General features: G+C 42.4%; 8 protein-coding genes across 8 annotated transcripts; 3 read left to right on the forward strand and 5 right to left on the reverse strand.

Moving 5' to 3' along the window:
• Positions 1-25: 25 nt before the first annotated feature.
• On the forward strand, positions 26-1,154 carry PHALS_07227 (giyyig catalytic domain containing protein; the record flags this gene model as incomplete). The annotated part of the gene is made up of 3 exons (XM_024720655.1): positions 26-183; positions 270-322; positions 376-1,154. The coding sequence occupies 3 exons, from the start codon at positions 26-28 to the stop codon at positions 1,152-1,154; spliced, it is 990 nt and encodes a 329-aa protein (XP_024585833.1).
• Positions 1,155-1,171: 17 nt separating this feature from the next.
• Positions 1,172-2,317, reverse strand: PHALS_07228 (Protease inhibitor protein; the record flags this gene model as incomplete). Its single annotated transcript, XM_024720657.1, has 1 exon — positions 1,172-2,317. The coding sequence occupies one exon, from the start codon at positions 2,315-2,317 to the stop codon at positions 1,172-1,174; it is 1,146 nt and encodes a 381-aa protein (XP_024585834.1).
• Positions 2,318-2,424: 107 nt separating this feature from the next.
• PHALS_07229 (26S proteasome regulatory complex, subunit PSMD9) lies at positions 2,425-3,128 on the forward strand (the record flags this gene model as incomplete). Its single annotated transcript, XM_024720658.1, has 3 exons — positions 2,425-2,512; positions 2,570-2,669; positions 2,726-3,128. The coding sequence occupies 3 exons, from the start codon at positions 2,425-2,427 to the stop codon at positions 3,126-3,128; spliced, it is 591 nt and encodes a 196-aa protein (XP_024585835.1).
• A 224-nt stretch (positions 3,129-3,352) lies between these two features.
• Positions 3,353-3,870, reverse strand: PHALS_07230 (40s ribosomal protein s14; the record flags this gene model as incomplete). The annotated part of the gene is made up of 2 exons (XM_024720659.1): positions 3,353-3,802; positions 3,868-3,870. The coding sequence occupies 2 exons, from the start codon at positions 3,868-3,870 to the stop codon at positions 3,353-3,355; spliced, it is 453 nt and encodes a 150-aa protein (XP_024585836.1).
• Positions 3,871-5,054: 1,184 nt separating this feature from the next.
• Positions 5,055-6,620, forward strand: PHALS_07231 (mRNA splicing factor; the record flags this gene model as incomplete). Its single annotated transcript, XM_024720660.1, has 1 exon — positions 5,055-6,620. The coding sequence occupies one exon, from the start codon at positions 5,055-5,057 to the stop codon at positions 6,618-6,620; it is 1,566 nt and encodes a 521-aa protein (XP_024585837.1).
• Positions 6,621-6,774: 154 nt separating this feature from the next.
• PHALS_07232 (meiosis-specific nuclear structural protein) lies at positions 6,775-8,220 on the reverse strand (the record flags this gene model as incomplete). Its single annotated transcript, XM_024720661.1, has 1 exon — positions 6,775-8,220. One exon carries the CDS (start codon positions 8,218-8,220, stop codon positions 6,775-6,777), a length of 1,446 nt encoding a protein of 481 aa, XP_024585838.1.
• A 1,472-nt stretch (positions 8,221-9,692) lies between these two features.
• On the reverse strand, positions 9,693-9,989 carry PHALS_07233 (uncharacterized protein; the record flags this gene model as incomplete). Its single annotated transcript, XM_024720662.1, has 2 exons — positions 9,693-9,807; positions 9,868-9,989. The coding sequence occupies 2 exons, from the start codon at positions 9,987-9,989 to the stop codon at positions 9,693-9,695; spliced, it is 237 nt and encodes a 78-aa protein (XP_024585839.1).
• Positions 9,990-13,961: 3,972 nt separating this feature from the next.
• PHALS_07234 (uncharacterized protein) lies at positions 13,962-15,470 on the reverse strand (the record flags this gene model as incomplete). The annotated part of the gene is made up of 1 exon (XM_024720663.1): positions 13,962-15,470. The coding sequence occupies one exon, from the start codon at positions 15,468-15,470 to the stop codon at positions 13,962-13,964; it is 1,509 nt and encodes a 502-aa protein (XP_024585840.1).
• Between the last annotated feature and the right edge of the window lie 330 nt (positions 15,471-15,800).

A 15,800-nucleotide genomic window follows, 5' to 3' on the forward strand; every position in this document is an offset into this window, starting at 1 on the left:
ATTAACGGTCCTCCAATTCTATGCGATGCTTTTCTTCTCATGCTACTTGTTAACCCCCGCGCAACCTCCGCGGCGCCTGCGGTGCACGTACATTGGTTTCACTGTATCCCCAACACGTCGCATACGGCAACATAATGGAGAGCTTGTCAATGGAGCTAAGAGAACGCGAAAATTTCGACCTTGGTGGGTAATTTTTGAATTTGTGCAATTTATAATTTTAAGAGGAAAGTAAAGCCATTAAGACTTACTGATTGCATTATACCAAATAGGGAGATGGTTGCTGTCGTCCACGGATTTCCAAGCAAATTTCGTGCCCTTCAATGTATGTCAATATGAATTTCTGGACGGTTCATTGTCTGAAATTTTATGTTGCAGTCGAGTGGATTTGGCAGCATCCTCACGCTAGTAAAATTTTGAAGCCACACGCCGAATCACTTCAAAAATTTGGAACCTCTCACTCTCTCAAGAGAAAGATTGTAGAGATGCTGGAGCTAGTAAATCTTAAGCCGTTTCGGGGTCTGCCTCTCATTGTGACTTTTACAAATGAAGAGATCCATAATATTGCTCGAAAATTTGGGAGGAGATATCTAGCTGTGCATTGTGAGACGAAAGCACTGAAGACTTTTGCAGGTGTGGAGAAAGTGAAGATCAATTTTCATTGCTTTATTTGTGACAATGAGCTGAAGACTGAGATGAAAAGTGACGACATACTAAATTGTTATCATAAAGATTGCGAAATGTATTGCCATAAGTCATGTTTAAAAGACCATTTTCGGTTGACGAGGAGAGATAATCATGACGATGATAGTAAAGGAGAGTGTCCATTATGTCAGAACCCTTTAAAAGTTGCTTTGACGCAAGGAATCGGACGGGAGCAGAATAAGAAGCAAGTAAGTAGTGATCAAGGACGACGAATTAAGAGAAACACCCGAGTCATGGATAGTCACGTAAACGACTTAGAAACAAGTGAGAGGCACAAATTCACGGAGAGAAGGAATCAAGATAATGATGATGAAGGTGAATCCTTTGAATTATCAAGTAATTTATTTACTGATTGTGAATTTAATGGTTGGTTTGATGGTCGTCGTGATATAAAAACTGACATTAACTGTCAGAATCGCACAAGTTTAGTAGAGATAATCGATCTCACGTAATGATATGGACACATTTTTCACACCGTTTTTGGAACGCACATGGCAATAGGAGAGCACGGAGCCGTAAAGCAATCAGAATCCACTAATTGACATTCGTCTAGCTCGCCACAGCGATCAGGCGAGCAAACGTCCGCACAATACGCGACAATTGTACTATCTGCTTCAGCTTTTTCGCGACACTCTGTGAACATAGGACACGTCATCGTGTCGCACGTGATTTGTGTGTCGACGTTGCATTCGCCGTCATGAATGATTGATAATTCATGATTGGGATATTGACATCTAGCATTGGAAAAAAGACAAAGGTTTTCATGGGTTTGACCATCAGAGCCGCATACTGGTGCATATATATCCGTACAAAGTTCAGGTATACATGACACGTCATTATTGTTTTTGCTCTCAGAATTGTGTGTTGTATGAGCTATTTGCATGTGAATTGGGCATTTGCCTGGTCCAAAAACTTTGATATTAGGATTCCGACACTCAGCATACTCAAGAAGACACAAATTTGCGTATGTTACTCCATCTGAGCCACAAATTGGCTCGTACAAACGTTTGCACATGGAGTTACACTTTTCCTCTGCAGCATCAGTGTAAATAGTGTCATCAATTTCCAAAATATCGAAATGATCCCTTTTACAAGCACCATCCGAGCGTTTTTCTAAGTGTGGATGTTTACACTTTGTGGATAGAAGGTGACAATCGTTTGTGTACGTGACTCCATCCGTTCCACAGACCGGATTTGATGTCGCTTGGCACGTGAGTGAGCAAAAAACACTTGACGTATCCACCTCTAATGTGTCATATTGAGATAAAGTAGACCGTTCATCCAGTGGCGCAAAATTTCTTCCGTCTTGATATTTATCATTTTCAGACGTAGAAAAACATTTACCTTGAGATTGGATATACAAAGTATCTGCACCTTGATCTAACGAGCAATATTTTTTTGCAAAGACACAATAATTGGCATAAGTGATTCCATCCGAGCCACAAACGGGACTATAGGATACAATCTTGCACTCAAACAATTGGCTACAATCTACTCGGGCTGCTTGATCGGATCCCACCCGTAGTAACTGGTCATTAACGACTTCATCTAGACTTGGGCCTTGCCCAGTGGCTAGATTATAGACGAGTCCAAATGCCAAGATTTTCAAAAGCATGCGAGATTGAAGAAGGAAAAAAAAAAGTGTTCATCCCTAACTTTATAATATAAATATACCATGGATTAATTTAGATACAATACTTATTTTAATTGCAGAAATTTCAAATGGCGGAAAATGAATACAAGGCTGCAGTGGAGACCAAGCAAGTTATTGAGGCAGAAATTGAGGCTATCGTTGCAGAATTAAGTTCGGGTAATAATCCAGGAATAGATGGACCACTTGTGGATACTGAAGGGTTTCCCCGCGCAGACATTGATGTCTATCGTGTGCGTCAGCTGCGGCATCAATTAGCACTCAAACAAACAGATCACCGTATTGTTATGAATGAAATTGAAAAGCTGCTTCCAAGGTATGAAATATATCACATGTTGACGAGGTAGAGATATTATTAACGCGCAAATGCAGAGTGTTTGAGGCTCGAAGTGGAAATAAACAGCAGCAAATTAAAACGGCAGGAATTGATCTAACTGATAGCATGAAGAAGCTTGAAACCGAGTGGAAAGTGACACTGAATCAGGTGAAGCAAGAAGAGGAAGATTTGCTTTCTTTTGCGGTAGTGGAAAGTGTTCAACGAGGGTCTCCAGCTGATATAGCGGGACTGCAAGCTCAAGATGAGTTGTTGCGTTTTGGATCGGCTGACGCCAGCAACCACAGAGAATTAGCAGCAATTAAGGACATTGTGCAGCGCAACATTAATCGTCAAATTCGAGTGCTCGTGCGCAGAAAGTCGGAGGTTTTGGTGGTGGAATTAACTCCGCAAGCATGGCAGGGATCTGGTGTATTAGGATGTTTATTGCAGCCAATGTAATTGTTTGGTCCTGCAATATAAAAAATATCTTTTTTAAGGAGTAAGATCACCTTGTTCCATTACAATCTCATGTTTAAATGGTTTCACAATGTTTTGATCGCAATGGGACCGACAATACCCATAAACGAAGCAATCTGACTTCCCAGTCCAAAAGAAAAGCTCCAAATGCTATCAAAAGAGCATGAAAATTGTAAGGATAAAATCCCTGATCTTGTTCCATCTGTCTAAAGACGGCGACCACGACGACCTCCTTTTCGGCGGGTACTGTCGGTCGGGATTGGAGTTACATCTTCAATACGTCCGATCTTCAAGCCATTACGAGCAAGCGCACGAAGGGCAGATTGCGCGCCGGGGCCCGGAGTTTTTGTCCGGTTACCGCCCGTAGCGCGGATCTTAATGTGCAGAGCAGTGACGCCAACTTCCTTACATTTGGCGGCCACATCTTGGGCGGCAAGCATTGCGGCATAAGGCGACGCTTCATCACGATCAGCCTTGACTTTCATTCCTCCAGTCACACGCACAATCGTTTCACGGCCCGAGAGATCGGTCACATGAACGAACGTGTCATTGAATGAAGCAAAGATGTGCGCCACGCCAAATACTTGCTCACCCTCCTTTAGTGATGGGCCTACACGTACTACCTCCTCTACTTCCTTCGTTGCGGTTTTCTTCGACTGTACATGAAGAAAGAGTCTTCAATACATCGACAGAATGCTAAAGACATACGACAATTGCTCACCATGATGGATTCGGACTAGAAACTGGGAATGGCTTAAGAATTGGTTAATCGGTCCGATAGCCGCCAGTCATACTTAGCAGGTGACCGATTGGTGGAAAATATACTTTGCAATCTGCAATTTTTTTGAGAACGAAAAAATACTTCTACACAATAAATAGATTTATATAGGTATCTTGTTAGATTTTATACATAAAAGAATAGAGCAAACAATCAGATAAGTTTATGTTTGGCACACTAAGTGAAGGATAGCCAATGATGTGAAACTAAAGAGTTGACTGGCTGGATAGGCCATTTCTAATTTCGCACATCTCCTGAATTCGTTGTTCAAGATATTAGTTGTGTGGTCCGTGTGAAGATTATAAATTAACACCATCTTTCGACTGAGGGCTCCACCCTGTGCTGACAATTCCTCTCAACAGATCTGATGGACCTACCATACATTTTGATGTTAGTGATGCCATGCGCAATTTGTTGTTTATCAAATCTATTTCTTGCTTGTCTAGGACGATCTATGGCCTTTTTCACTTCTCAATGGATTTATCGTGATACCACTCGTCAGCATGCTGCAAAGACAGCGCATTGTATCCCATGCACTATTTGCTATCCAAACTAAGAGCCTGAAGACTGGTCTCATGGTCTCATTCTCATGACTCTCTAAACTTCAGGTATATGAATCTAAAATCTTTGCTAAGAGTTAAAGTAATATGATATTAGTTTCGCCTTTTTGACTAATATATCTTTTAAATATCATTTCCAATTATACGTCTGTTAAGCCCTCATTTCATAACCAATGTTTTCTTCCCTTGAAGGATTTCTTGATATTGTATCTCCAGTCTTCATTTACGCGATATCAGCCCGGCTTCTCGTCACCCAAATAAGCCACTCTTAAAACAAGATATAACTATTTTACTGCAACAAGTACAAATATTTTATTGTTAAATATATGAAGTGCATCTGAGAAGCTTAAAACGCGAAGTCAAGACGTGCAAATGCAGCATGCAGACGGTGTATATCTCAAAGAGTCGGGGATTAGCTTATTTTAAGGATATTATGACTGATATCTAAAAATGTCATGAAAAATCGATCTATTATCAATGGTAAAAATCTTGCTATTGTGTAAAAGACATAATAAAACAATATAAAATCAAAACCATAGAAACATCTAATCCCCTTGGACGTCTAAAATAATGCTGTGTAGTCTAAGTGGTCAAGTGCCCGTCGAGCCTGTGGTGTCGCTCAAATCAGGTCATGTGTTTGAAAAGCGTCTTGTGCTTAAATATCTAGAGCAGAATCAGCACCGCTGTCCCATCACGGGCGTTGAGCTCAATATCGATCAGGATTTCCTGACGTTGCAAGCCGCCCCGACGTCCATAACAGTAAAATCGACAGCATCGACGTCTATGGCTATCGCACCCGAGGCTTCTAGTATTCCACAACTTTTATCTACATTTCAGAATGAGTGGGATGCTGTCATGCTTGAGACCTTTACACTGAAACAACATCTGGAACAAACGCGTCAGGAATTAAGTCACGCATTGTATCAACATGATGCTGCCTGCCGCGTCATTGCGCGTCTCAACGCAGAAAATGCTACGCTCAAGGAACGTCTGACCTCATTATCGTCAGGACAGCAGGAAGATGTAGAAATGCATGATGGCGCTACACTTGCACCTGAAGTGTTGGCCACTATTGAAGCGAAGCAGAAAGAATTGGCCAAAAAGCGCAAGGATTTCAAGAAAAAAGAAGGACCGCAAAAGGCTGCACTCCTCAGTGATCTAGTTAACTGGCATATGGTTTCTAATCACACACTGCACGATTCAGACAAGCCTGGTGTCACGTGTATAGCCATTGACAATAAGCGGCCAACATTAGTGGCTACGGGTGGTGTTGATAAACATGCTAAACTCTTTGACACGGACAAACAGCAGGTTGTGGCGACACTTACTGGTCATAGCAAGAAACTAAGTCATCTTGAGTTCCATCCAATAGCAGATTTGATCCTCACAGCTTCATACGACACGACTGTAAAGCTGTGGACCTTACAAGGAGACGAATACAGTGTTGCTTACACGCTTGGAAACTTTGATGATGCTGTAATCAGCTCATCAATTCATCCGACAGGCAATTACGTCTTATCTGGTTCTATGGATGCAACATGGGCGATCCACGATGTCCGTCGTGGTCAATTGCTCTCTCGCTACACTTTAAACGGCGAGCTGGCCATGCCTAATGTATCATCAAATCAGTCTCTAAAAGCAGCGAATGAGACACGTTGTGTTCGTTTTCATCCAGACGGTGGTATCTTTGGCACTGCAGCAAAGAGCAAATTGGTGCAAATGTGGGCCGTTAATACGCTATCGAACGTGGTGACGTTTGAAGGCCATGCGGCTCCTGTAACAGCGCTAAGCTTTTCCGAGAATGGCTACTATTTAGCGTCCGGTTGTGAAAATGGTGTTGTCAAGCTTTGGGATTTGCGCAAGGCTACGAGCTTTTTTGAACTCGACTTGAAAAAGCATCAGCCCGAACTTAATTTGGGAGTGATTCACTCAATAAACTTTGATGCCAGTGGTACGCACCTTGCAGTTGCAAGTGCACAGAGTGTGCAAGTGCTAAAGGAAGTAGGCAAGAACCATTGGGAAGTGATCAAGACGTTCAACGATCATAAAGCGGTTGTTACGGGCGTACAATTCGCACCGGACTCAAGCTTTCTGGCATCTACGTCTATGGATCGTTCGCTTAAGATCTATCGATAATTGAAAGATGAGAAAAGCACAGCGACCGTCAAAGTACGATTGTAGACTGCACCGAGAGTCACCCGTAATAGAATATGCGGTGAAACCTTTGAACCAAGAAATTTGAAATATGGACGTACTCATCAAACTTGTGTTATGAAAATATTTTAAGTGATCAGCGAATAATAGAATTGCTTGAAGACGAGGTCGGACGCAATGCACGCGGCAAGTAATCTTGCAACACATCGGCGTGTTCGCGCAGTAAACGCCGCTTCGCAGCCTCAACCACCTGGCGTCGATAGTTTTCATCCTGCTCCTGACGCTCCCGTTCGTGTCGTTCGCGCTCAAGTTCAGCATGCACCATTTCTTGCTTAAGTGCACGGTGGCGTGCAATCTCACCAACAAATTCCTCGCGCTGTTTTCGACGAAATACGGCAAGCTCCATTTCTCGGCGTTCCTCAGATCGAAATCTTTCCTTAAGCATTTCATTAAACGCGTCTTCGTCAGCACGTTGACGAGCACGCAATTCCTGTTTGAGCTGCATTTGCATTTCATTGCTACGTATCATCTCATCCTTTGCTTTTTCTTTTGCAGCTCGTTTTTCATCCTCCTCTGCACGCTTTTTCAGCAACAATTCTTCTTCCCATAATTGATCGCGCAAACGTTCAATTTCTTCATCCTTGCGCATATTAGCTTGAATCTCGGCTTCCACAGCACGAAACATGGCATCTTCCTGTGCTTTTTTAACGTCTGTAGCAGCTTTAATACCTGCCTCACGGGCTGCTATGTGTCGTTGGTACCTCGCAATAGCTTCGTCTTCCTGTCGTATAACCGCCACTTGTTCCTGTTTCACACGATCGCGTTCTCGAAGAGTTTGCGTGATCATCTCACGTGTTTCTTCACGTGCTTTATCTCGACGTGCGATCTCTGCAGCATCCTCAAGCTCAACCTGCTGCATGAGCTGTTCAATTTTCTGTCGCTCTCCATCTGCCTCAAGTTGAGCCTCACGTCGTAACTCCTGACGCTGAATCATTTGAGTCTGAAGTACCCGTTTGCCCTCTTCAGCCTCAACTCGTTTTCTCACCTCTTCATTTTGATATTCAACAAGTGCGCGTTGACGATCGTACTCCATTTGCTGTTCAATTGCCATTTCACGCTGACGATCTCGAGCTGCAAGCATTTCACGCTCAAGTTGCTGCTTAGCTCGATCTTTATTCATATAAGCCGTTTTAAGGAATGATTCAAGTTCGCGTAGCTCTTCACTAGCCTCACAAATTCGCTGCACATTTCGCTCTTCTTGTTCTTGAACCTTGTAATTCGTTTCAAGTGCACATGCTAGCGCCTCATTCTGTTGTTTCTCACGTTCAGCACGGTGTCGATCGCTTTGATTTTGCATATGAGTCTCATCAAACATGCGTTCAGCTGACAATTGAGCCGCATAGTTCGTACGACGACGAAATGCCACATTAACGTCTGACTGATTCTGTAGCGTCTGTAATTGATTATTTTGCGTAAACTTTTTTAAAGCATTATGCTCCAATTCTTGTCGTCGACGATCGCATTGTATTTTATCAAAAGTACGCGAAGTGACGCGAGTGTTAATCGGGTACGGGAACGCCATGATAGAGTCAAGTGGACAAAGTGCTTACGCTTAAAGCGAATTCATGGGACGACGTCGGGAGTTACATTCTTTTCAAAACTTAAGAAGCCGGTAATTTAAAATGAAAGTTTTTTGTAGACAATATGATGTTGTCTGGTTGTTACGCCAATTAGCGAAAAATAAAAGCCACTCATGTTGCTTGAAGAGTATATGCTGCTCATTTTTTACCATGCTCTTCAATTTAACAGTCGTGCATGTTGCACGAAGAAAGCTACGACTAGAAGAGTCCACGTTTACAAATGCAGATAAATTGGGTTGTGCGCTTCAACTAGGGCCCTTAAAGTAAGTAGATACATACGTTGCTCTGTTGTTTCAACGTGACGTATAGATAAGATTTCTTAACTCACTAACCGCTTTATAACAAGACTACCTTGTTGCTATGTGTTTACCTCTACTGAGTCCCATTATCGTCAATCGTACCAATACACGGTAACTCTAAAACTCACGATAACACAAAAATGTACTCACAATTGTACAATTTTTACTATACATAAGTGTCCAGAAAGTATAGGTTAACAATGAACAATACAACCCCCGGAATATTCTCCCTGACGGCTCATTCTTCCTCTACGCTTTTGGGATATTGTGAATCAGCGTACACACAACGAGCAATCACTGCGCGCAGAGTTTTACGCTAGAGTACTTGCTCCTAATTTGCAACAGGAGTCTACCGCGCATATCATCATATGGCTCAGCAAGCCACCGAAAAGGCGCGGTTTTTGCAACCGAAGCTCTTGAAGCTATTGTAACGGGGTTACACGTACCCTTGTACGAAAGGGCGGATCACACAAGATGTTGTGACATACATAGGTGTGTATTACACTAGTTGGTGGAATCACACAATGGTGTGGCTCAACGTAACAAGAAGGCAGGACTGTCAGAAATAATAAACATTAATTAGGCTTCACTATATCAATACGGTATTGCTGTATTAATAAGGAAAACCTAAGGTTTTTAATATTAATGGTTCTGCCACAGCAAAACAATTAAATACAGTTTCAATTTTGAACAGAAGAGCGTCTTTACCTTTGTTTGAAGCACTCCGGATGTAGCGAATTGCGATCCGCTACACTCGCTCTGGTTCTTGTCAATAACGTAAACCGGAAACCATAGCTTAGCTTTCTCTTCGCAAAGAGCCACGGCAGCCCCGCTGTAGTTTGACTTAGCGAGGATGCCGATGCATAACTCTGTTCTTGTTGCTATTACGATGTACCATTTTGGACATCGTAATTGCGGCTGGATTCTTGATGGGAGCGAAACCTACTTGTGAAAGTCTATTAGATACACAAAAGTAAGTAAATACAATTTATAGCGGCGACGATTTGAGGTTGCCTCGTAGTGACGTAACAAACATGACGTTCAAACTTCGCAGACTTCAAAAATAATATCTAAACGAATGAAAATACAGCACTAGGTTGGGTACTCGAACAAATTTAGGGTGAAAGTTTGGGGCTGATTGCTGTCGTGACGTCACAAATATGACGTAAAATATTTGTAGACTCCAAAATGAATTCAGGACTATAATGGGCTTCGGACAATAGCCAAGATCTATCCCGACAAATCGAAAGCCTGCAGATATCCTCCAAGGGCGGCTACATTCCGTCTCACCTAGCGCGAGTCACCCACTCCGTACCCGCTTTCTGCAGCGGACGATTCCGCAGTGGAACTCTTGGTAGGTTCAGCTTGTTACCAATAACTTGTATCTGAAAAAGTGAGACGAGTTTGAGCATCTGCAAGATTCGCATCGAGTAACGGGATCTCACGTGCCCTGGAAATGAAGGGTGTCGTTCACACAAAATGGTGTGATCACACAAGGTTGTGAGCTACACAAGATGGCGTGAGCACACAATGGTGTGGATATACTTGAACAAGAAGTCAGTACGTGACTGGAACAGCCAGTATTTATACATTTGTTTAGGTTTTACTTCATAGATAGAAAACCTACAAATTTAAATATAGGTGGCTTTGCCGCAATTAAAATGAGAAATACAAAAACAAATGAAAGAATTAGCCTTGGGTTAAGGTTGTAGTTACTCTTAAAGTAAGCGTATTGCGATCCGCTACTCTCGTACTGGCTCAAAGTATAGAACGCCTCCTCTAAGCAAAAGAGCTAAGGCAGCCCCGCCGCACATCGACTGTCGGAAAAAAGCCTTATTTATGCTCACGCCTTGATGAATCCGAAGACGCTGTCAGCGATGCAATGCAGTCCTAAGTGATCTATGCTCGTTGGCCTTCCACTCATATAGAGATTCAATGTACGTTCGCAAGTTGCTCTGAGAGCGCTCTTTGACCTCGCTGGTCACCGCTTCGCAGAATTTTTGTGTGTGCATGGGGCAGCAGCGGTTTGGTAGACTGGTAAACTCCATAAAAATTGCATTTTTTTGGCTGGTCTATTCTTGGTGAGAGATGTGGCGATCACAAGCAGCTTAACGCCAAGGATCTGCAGCTCAAACCTAACAAGGGCACTCTTTATTGCATGTTGATCTTTGTCATGAACAGGGTAGCTGTTCGCTGCGGCTTCTAGTCTGCGAGACTAAAATGCGATTACGCGTTCATGCCCATTGACAACTGCTGGAAGTAAAGTGCAGCCATTTTGTAAGGGATTTAGCTCCGTGGACGACGTAGGATGCATGGTCTAAATTTGAATCGAACAACTTCGAGCAAAAGAAATGCTTATTTACAACCTTATAGGCCGCAGTTTTTGTTGTACACCAGGACCGTTAGACATGAGGTTCGAAAAGATTGACGAGGAATCGCGCCATGGTGGCATAATTTCCCATGTACTTTTGTAAGCTATCGGCCAGGCCAAAAATGTTCTTCAAGTCATCTTCGGACAGATGTACTGGATACTTTCTGATGGTCTTTATCGCCTCGGATTCCGCCCGCAAGCCCTGCCTTTCAATAAATCAAGTTGAGACAAGAATTTCATCGGCAGCAAAGACGCACTTTTTATATGGATTTAATTTCAAAGGAGCATACACTCGAGCACCGTTCGCAAGTATTTAACATGCCATATCCAATATTATTGTGCTCTGCTCGGTTAACACGAATATATCGCTATCATGGGCTTGTGAATAATCATGGTGTGGTCTGACAGTTAATTACCCGCTGATTTAACATCGCTGGTGGAATAGACAGTCGCTGTAACATAAGCAGCCACTTTCATAGCATCCTGCTCAAAGACGCAATCGCAGTGAGTGGGTCGTCACTGTCACGAATCAGTAGATAAAGATGTATATCAATCAGCCAGGTCTCGATACAAAGATCACTTGACCATGCTTTTCTCCAACAAACCATGTCTAGAGACTGGCGATTGCGCCGTAATCGTGGCTACGTGTCGCTTATTATACGCTAGCGAATGGTCAAGTTCATAACGCAACTCTAGTCAGATGTAACACGCGTTGTTGATCCCTCTTCACCTCGTCGTAATACTTCTTAAATCGACAGAAAAAATCATAGAATCCTTGAAGACAGTCGCCCACGTCTCCCAATTAGGGTTATGTTCGTCACCTCAATGATAGAGATTGCCATTATGAAAAGGGTATCAGCATCTACTCCGGTACCGACGTACCATTTTGAGGATCCGAAATGGTACGTCGGGACCGCACAAATTTTTAGGATTCAAAAACTTACTTTCTGTACGAGCATGCAGCGGAGAAAACGGAGAGAAGTACGGCCCTTTAATTATTATTTCATGAATGAAGAGAAAGTCATGTGAGTATTACTGATTAGTCATTTACCTGTGGATCGTTCTTGCTCCGCACGGTAGGCATGTCATACGGTAGTGCTGACACAGCCGAGTTATCGCATCCTAGTCATCATTTTTATCTTACTCGCGACATACATATGTCTAGACTATACTAGCTTTGCCACACCAGAAGCTAACAGCTGCTCGTTATCATCTTGCCTGCAACACGATCTGGGAGTCACAATATACGGTTGTCCTTCTTTGTGTCAGCAGAGAAACACGTTGTAGACCGTGATATACTATCGGTCGTTTCCGTCTCATTTAAGACCTTGGCTTACTGTCGCTTTTGTCCCCTGAGCTCGAGTCAAAGCATCTAGCAAGAGAACTGCTGTCGATTTCGAACCATCCCAGGATCTGCACTGAAGACATCGTAGCTTCGTGCCCGTACCAAGAGCACCTCTGTTTTCTCACAGAAGTGGGATCATGACTCGCCAAAGATCCCTCAGAAGAGATATCCGTGGCACCTAACTATTTTTCCAAAAAGAGCTTCGGATCAACTGGGCCTTATAAACTAAAAGATATACAAATTCTGCTCTGAATTGCTTAGCAATTTTACTTGAGCCTAATCAACTCCATCGCGACAAATATTTGTTTTGATCAAGCTACTCTGTTATGTGACAGACACTACCTTGTCGGCAAAGCCCAATGTTGATCTTCTCAAATAGAAGTTTGAGTGGCTGCCGCAGCATCGGTCTTGCCCTGTCAGTTGGTAGATGTAGAGAATCCATTATTGGCGCTTTAATCAACTCGTTTATGTTGATATCAAAACTATGTCTATTATATAACTTCACTTAGGCGGCTCAGCATCGAGATTATAATGACCTTTGTGTCGACGTTACGTTTTCACGGGTGGTACGTTACAATTGTTCCGATGTACAGGCCTTGAGCCTCAATCTGACCAACTCAGTCGACTTGCAGGCGAGACGGAAAATAATGTTTTATTATGTGATTCATGTGATGGGGACTCGAAAGACACCGACATGAGTTGTTGAGCCATTTGTCTAGTAGTTAGCACAAACACTAGCCACCTGCTTCTACATTGGTGACAGATGTTTGAGTCAAGGTGAATCTATATAGTCAACAAGACCGAGAGATTGGGTGAAATGGTAGTACAGCGTTTCTCACAGCGAGCTGCGTAGGCTGTCTTTTAAAGCGCTAAATTTAGGTAACATCATACAAGTCAAGCAGAAGCCGTTTGACGAGCTGCATTGTTTATATTTTCTGCGTAATGTATTGAGAATTGCATTCTTTGCCAGTGTGGCCGATAAGGATCTGAATATAAACGGTTTATGATACCTAGTGTTTTTCGCATCTGTAACTTTACCTCCACAACATGGATGATAACAATCCTTGATAAAACTTAATTTTGTATCGCTGTCATTGGTTTCCAGAATTTCACATCAGCATAGTTTCTACGTAGCAAACAATTGTACAATATTGTCATCAGACAATTACACACTTGCAATAGTACCATTAAAGTCTGTTAATTTTTGAATATTGAACATCAAGGATTTTTATTAATTTATAAATCACATCTTAATTTTACAGGTCATATACTAAGTTCAAGAGTAGTCATTTTCTGTAAGCGCGGACTCTGGAAGCTAATTTTTCTCCTTGCTGCATGAAGTGTAATATTCAAAATATTACTGAATTAGAAAAAAACGGAAAATTAAAAGATGCAGTCTTTCCTTCAATGATAATCATTTTGCGAAGGAGAAAGAATCAGAACAAACGATTACGTAGAACATAGATGCAAGAATGGAAGATTAGTATCGTCATTTTTTACTTTGGAGCTGACTATGCCATTGTTGCCGGAATAATACTGGCTGCACAGACAAAAAAATATTAAGAATGTAGTCAACTGTGTAATAGTTAACAAGGTTCTTCAAAGATTTATCGGACGACTCCATGACATGATTTTGATACAATTTCGCGGGAGACATTTCTGAATCGGTCACCCAACTTTTATATTTCTCTTCCTTACCTTGTCATCCCACTTCTTTCTTCTCAACAGTTGAAATCTGAGATTTCCTTCTCCACCAGCACCATGAATGAGCAAACCGTTCACTTCCTCAACAACTTCATTCATCAGGTTGCCAGGTATTGTCTGACTCATCTTTATCCAATCGTTCCATCCAATCAATTTCGGCTCCTTGATGAAATAGTCGTGAATATAAAGTCTCGTGTACACTTCGAGTGCCTGCATCAAGGGATCGTCAGAGGAAAAATGACCTTGGGAGCACAGATCCATAAACTTTTCCCATGGTTCAACATCATCACTAGTCATCGCAAGAACATTGTCAAGTCCGCCTTCAATGCCTTTGCTTTCATCCAGTAGGTTCGACTCCACAACATCGGGTGAATTCTCAAGTAAGTTATCGTCGATATGGGCTAATAGAAACTGGGAAGGATACGAATCACTTGCATGGCTCTTAACAATCTGCTGAGTCGCAAATTTCATGCGTTGAGCCATTTTCACAGGAATTTCTTTGACTTCGACGGTGTTGATTTTGTTCATCACGACGCATGAAAAAAAAAGAGGTTCCATAAACATACTTTTCGTAGGTATATCTACAGATTGGTACAGCCAGGTCTGAATCTTATGACGTTGCTTTTCAGGAGCAGCATTGATGCTCGCTTTAAGAACATCATCGATTTCTTGATCAGTTGAGGGCTGAGTAAAGAGCTTTTCAGCCTCCGCGACCTGAGAATCGAGAGAGGACAAAAATTCATCACTTGGAATATGCTCTGAGGAAAAGGCTGCAGGATAAGATTGTTTGTTGTGAGCCACCCATTTATAGGCGTGTTCTAGCCAAGTATCTCGTAACTTTTCGAATTGTTTAAGTCGAGTCAGGAAACCAAGGTCATCTCGGGTACTTGCACTCCGTACAATGTCGGCTAAGTCAACTGTCCACTTGAAAGATTTCGCGAAATTTCTCGCACCAATCGAGATCTCTTGGTCCACATGATTGACTGCGTTTGAGTTGTGCATCACTCCAGGATGTAAGTTGCCACCGTACCCCTGCTGATGTTGTGCAGAAGTTTGTCCATACGGATAGCCAATGTGCTGATGTTCTGCAGAAATTTGTCCATCATGGTACTGAATAGGCGGTAATTCGTTCAGATCAGTAGAAAATGTCCCGACAGAATTCGAGCCTTTCGTGATTGCAGAAGGTGGTATGTGAGGAACAATCTTTTCTTGGCTGCTGTCTCGCACAAGATTGAGAATGTCTTCCATGTCTTTCATCATTCTTTCTTCTTCCTCTGGTGCATAAATGACATTGACTCTGTCGGGTTTGCTACTCAGAAATCGTGCACTATTCGCTGAAACAGCTTCCTTCGCTGACATGACTTCATCAGGCAGCTTCGAACCCAATAGTCTAGGTCGTCTATATGCTGAGACGGCACCGCAACCAGCAACTATCGCTGTTGTGGGAATAAGGAGGAAAGAGCTCATTCGCATGGCAACTGAGTAAACTTAACACTTGATATGAACGAAGAAGAAAATTGGGAAATGATGTGAAATACTGTATTGTCGAAGTACATGTCCATAGTACTTGTACTCTGCATTACTATGCAAGATGCTCTATTTTCTTTGAAGATGGAATGAGGAATCATAAAATGTACAGGTTAGCACATGGTAGATATAAGATCGCGATTAATTTGACCGTATGTCGCACTTTTTTGAGTATGATGGATACTTATAGTTTGAGTATTAAGTGCTCATCATGACTGTTTGCTGAAGACGTTGTTCAGATGTTTTCCTGGCGTTCTGGTCTGAGCACCATTATCT

This window comes from Plasmopara halstedii, assembly GCF_900000015.1.
Source record: "Plasmopara halstedii genome assembly, contig: Scaffold_3073, whole genome shotgun sequence".
Classification (NCBI taxonomy): Eukaryota; Oomycota; class Peronosporomycetes; order Peronosporales; family Peronosporaceae; genus Plasmopara; species Plasmopara halstedii.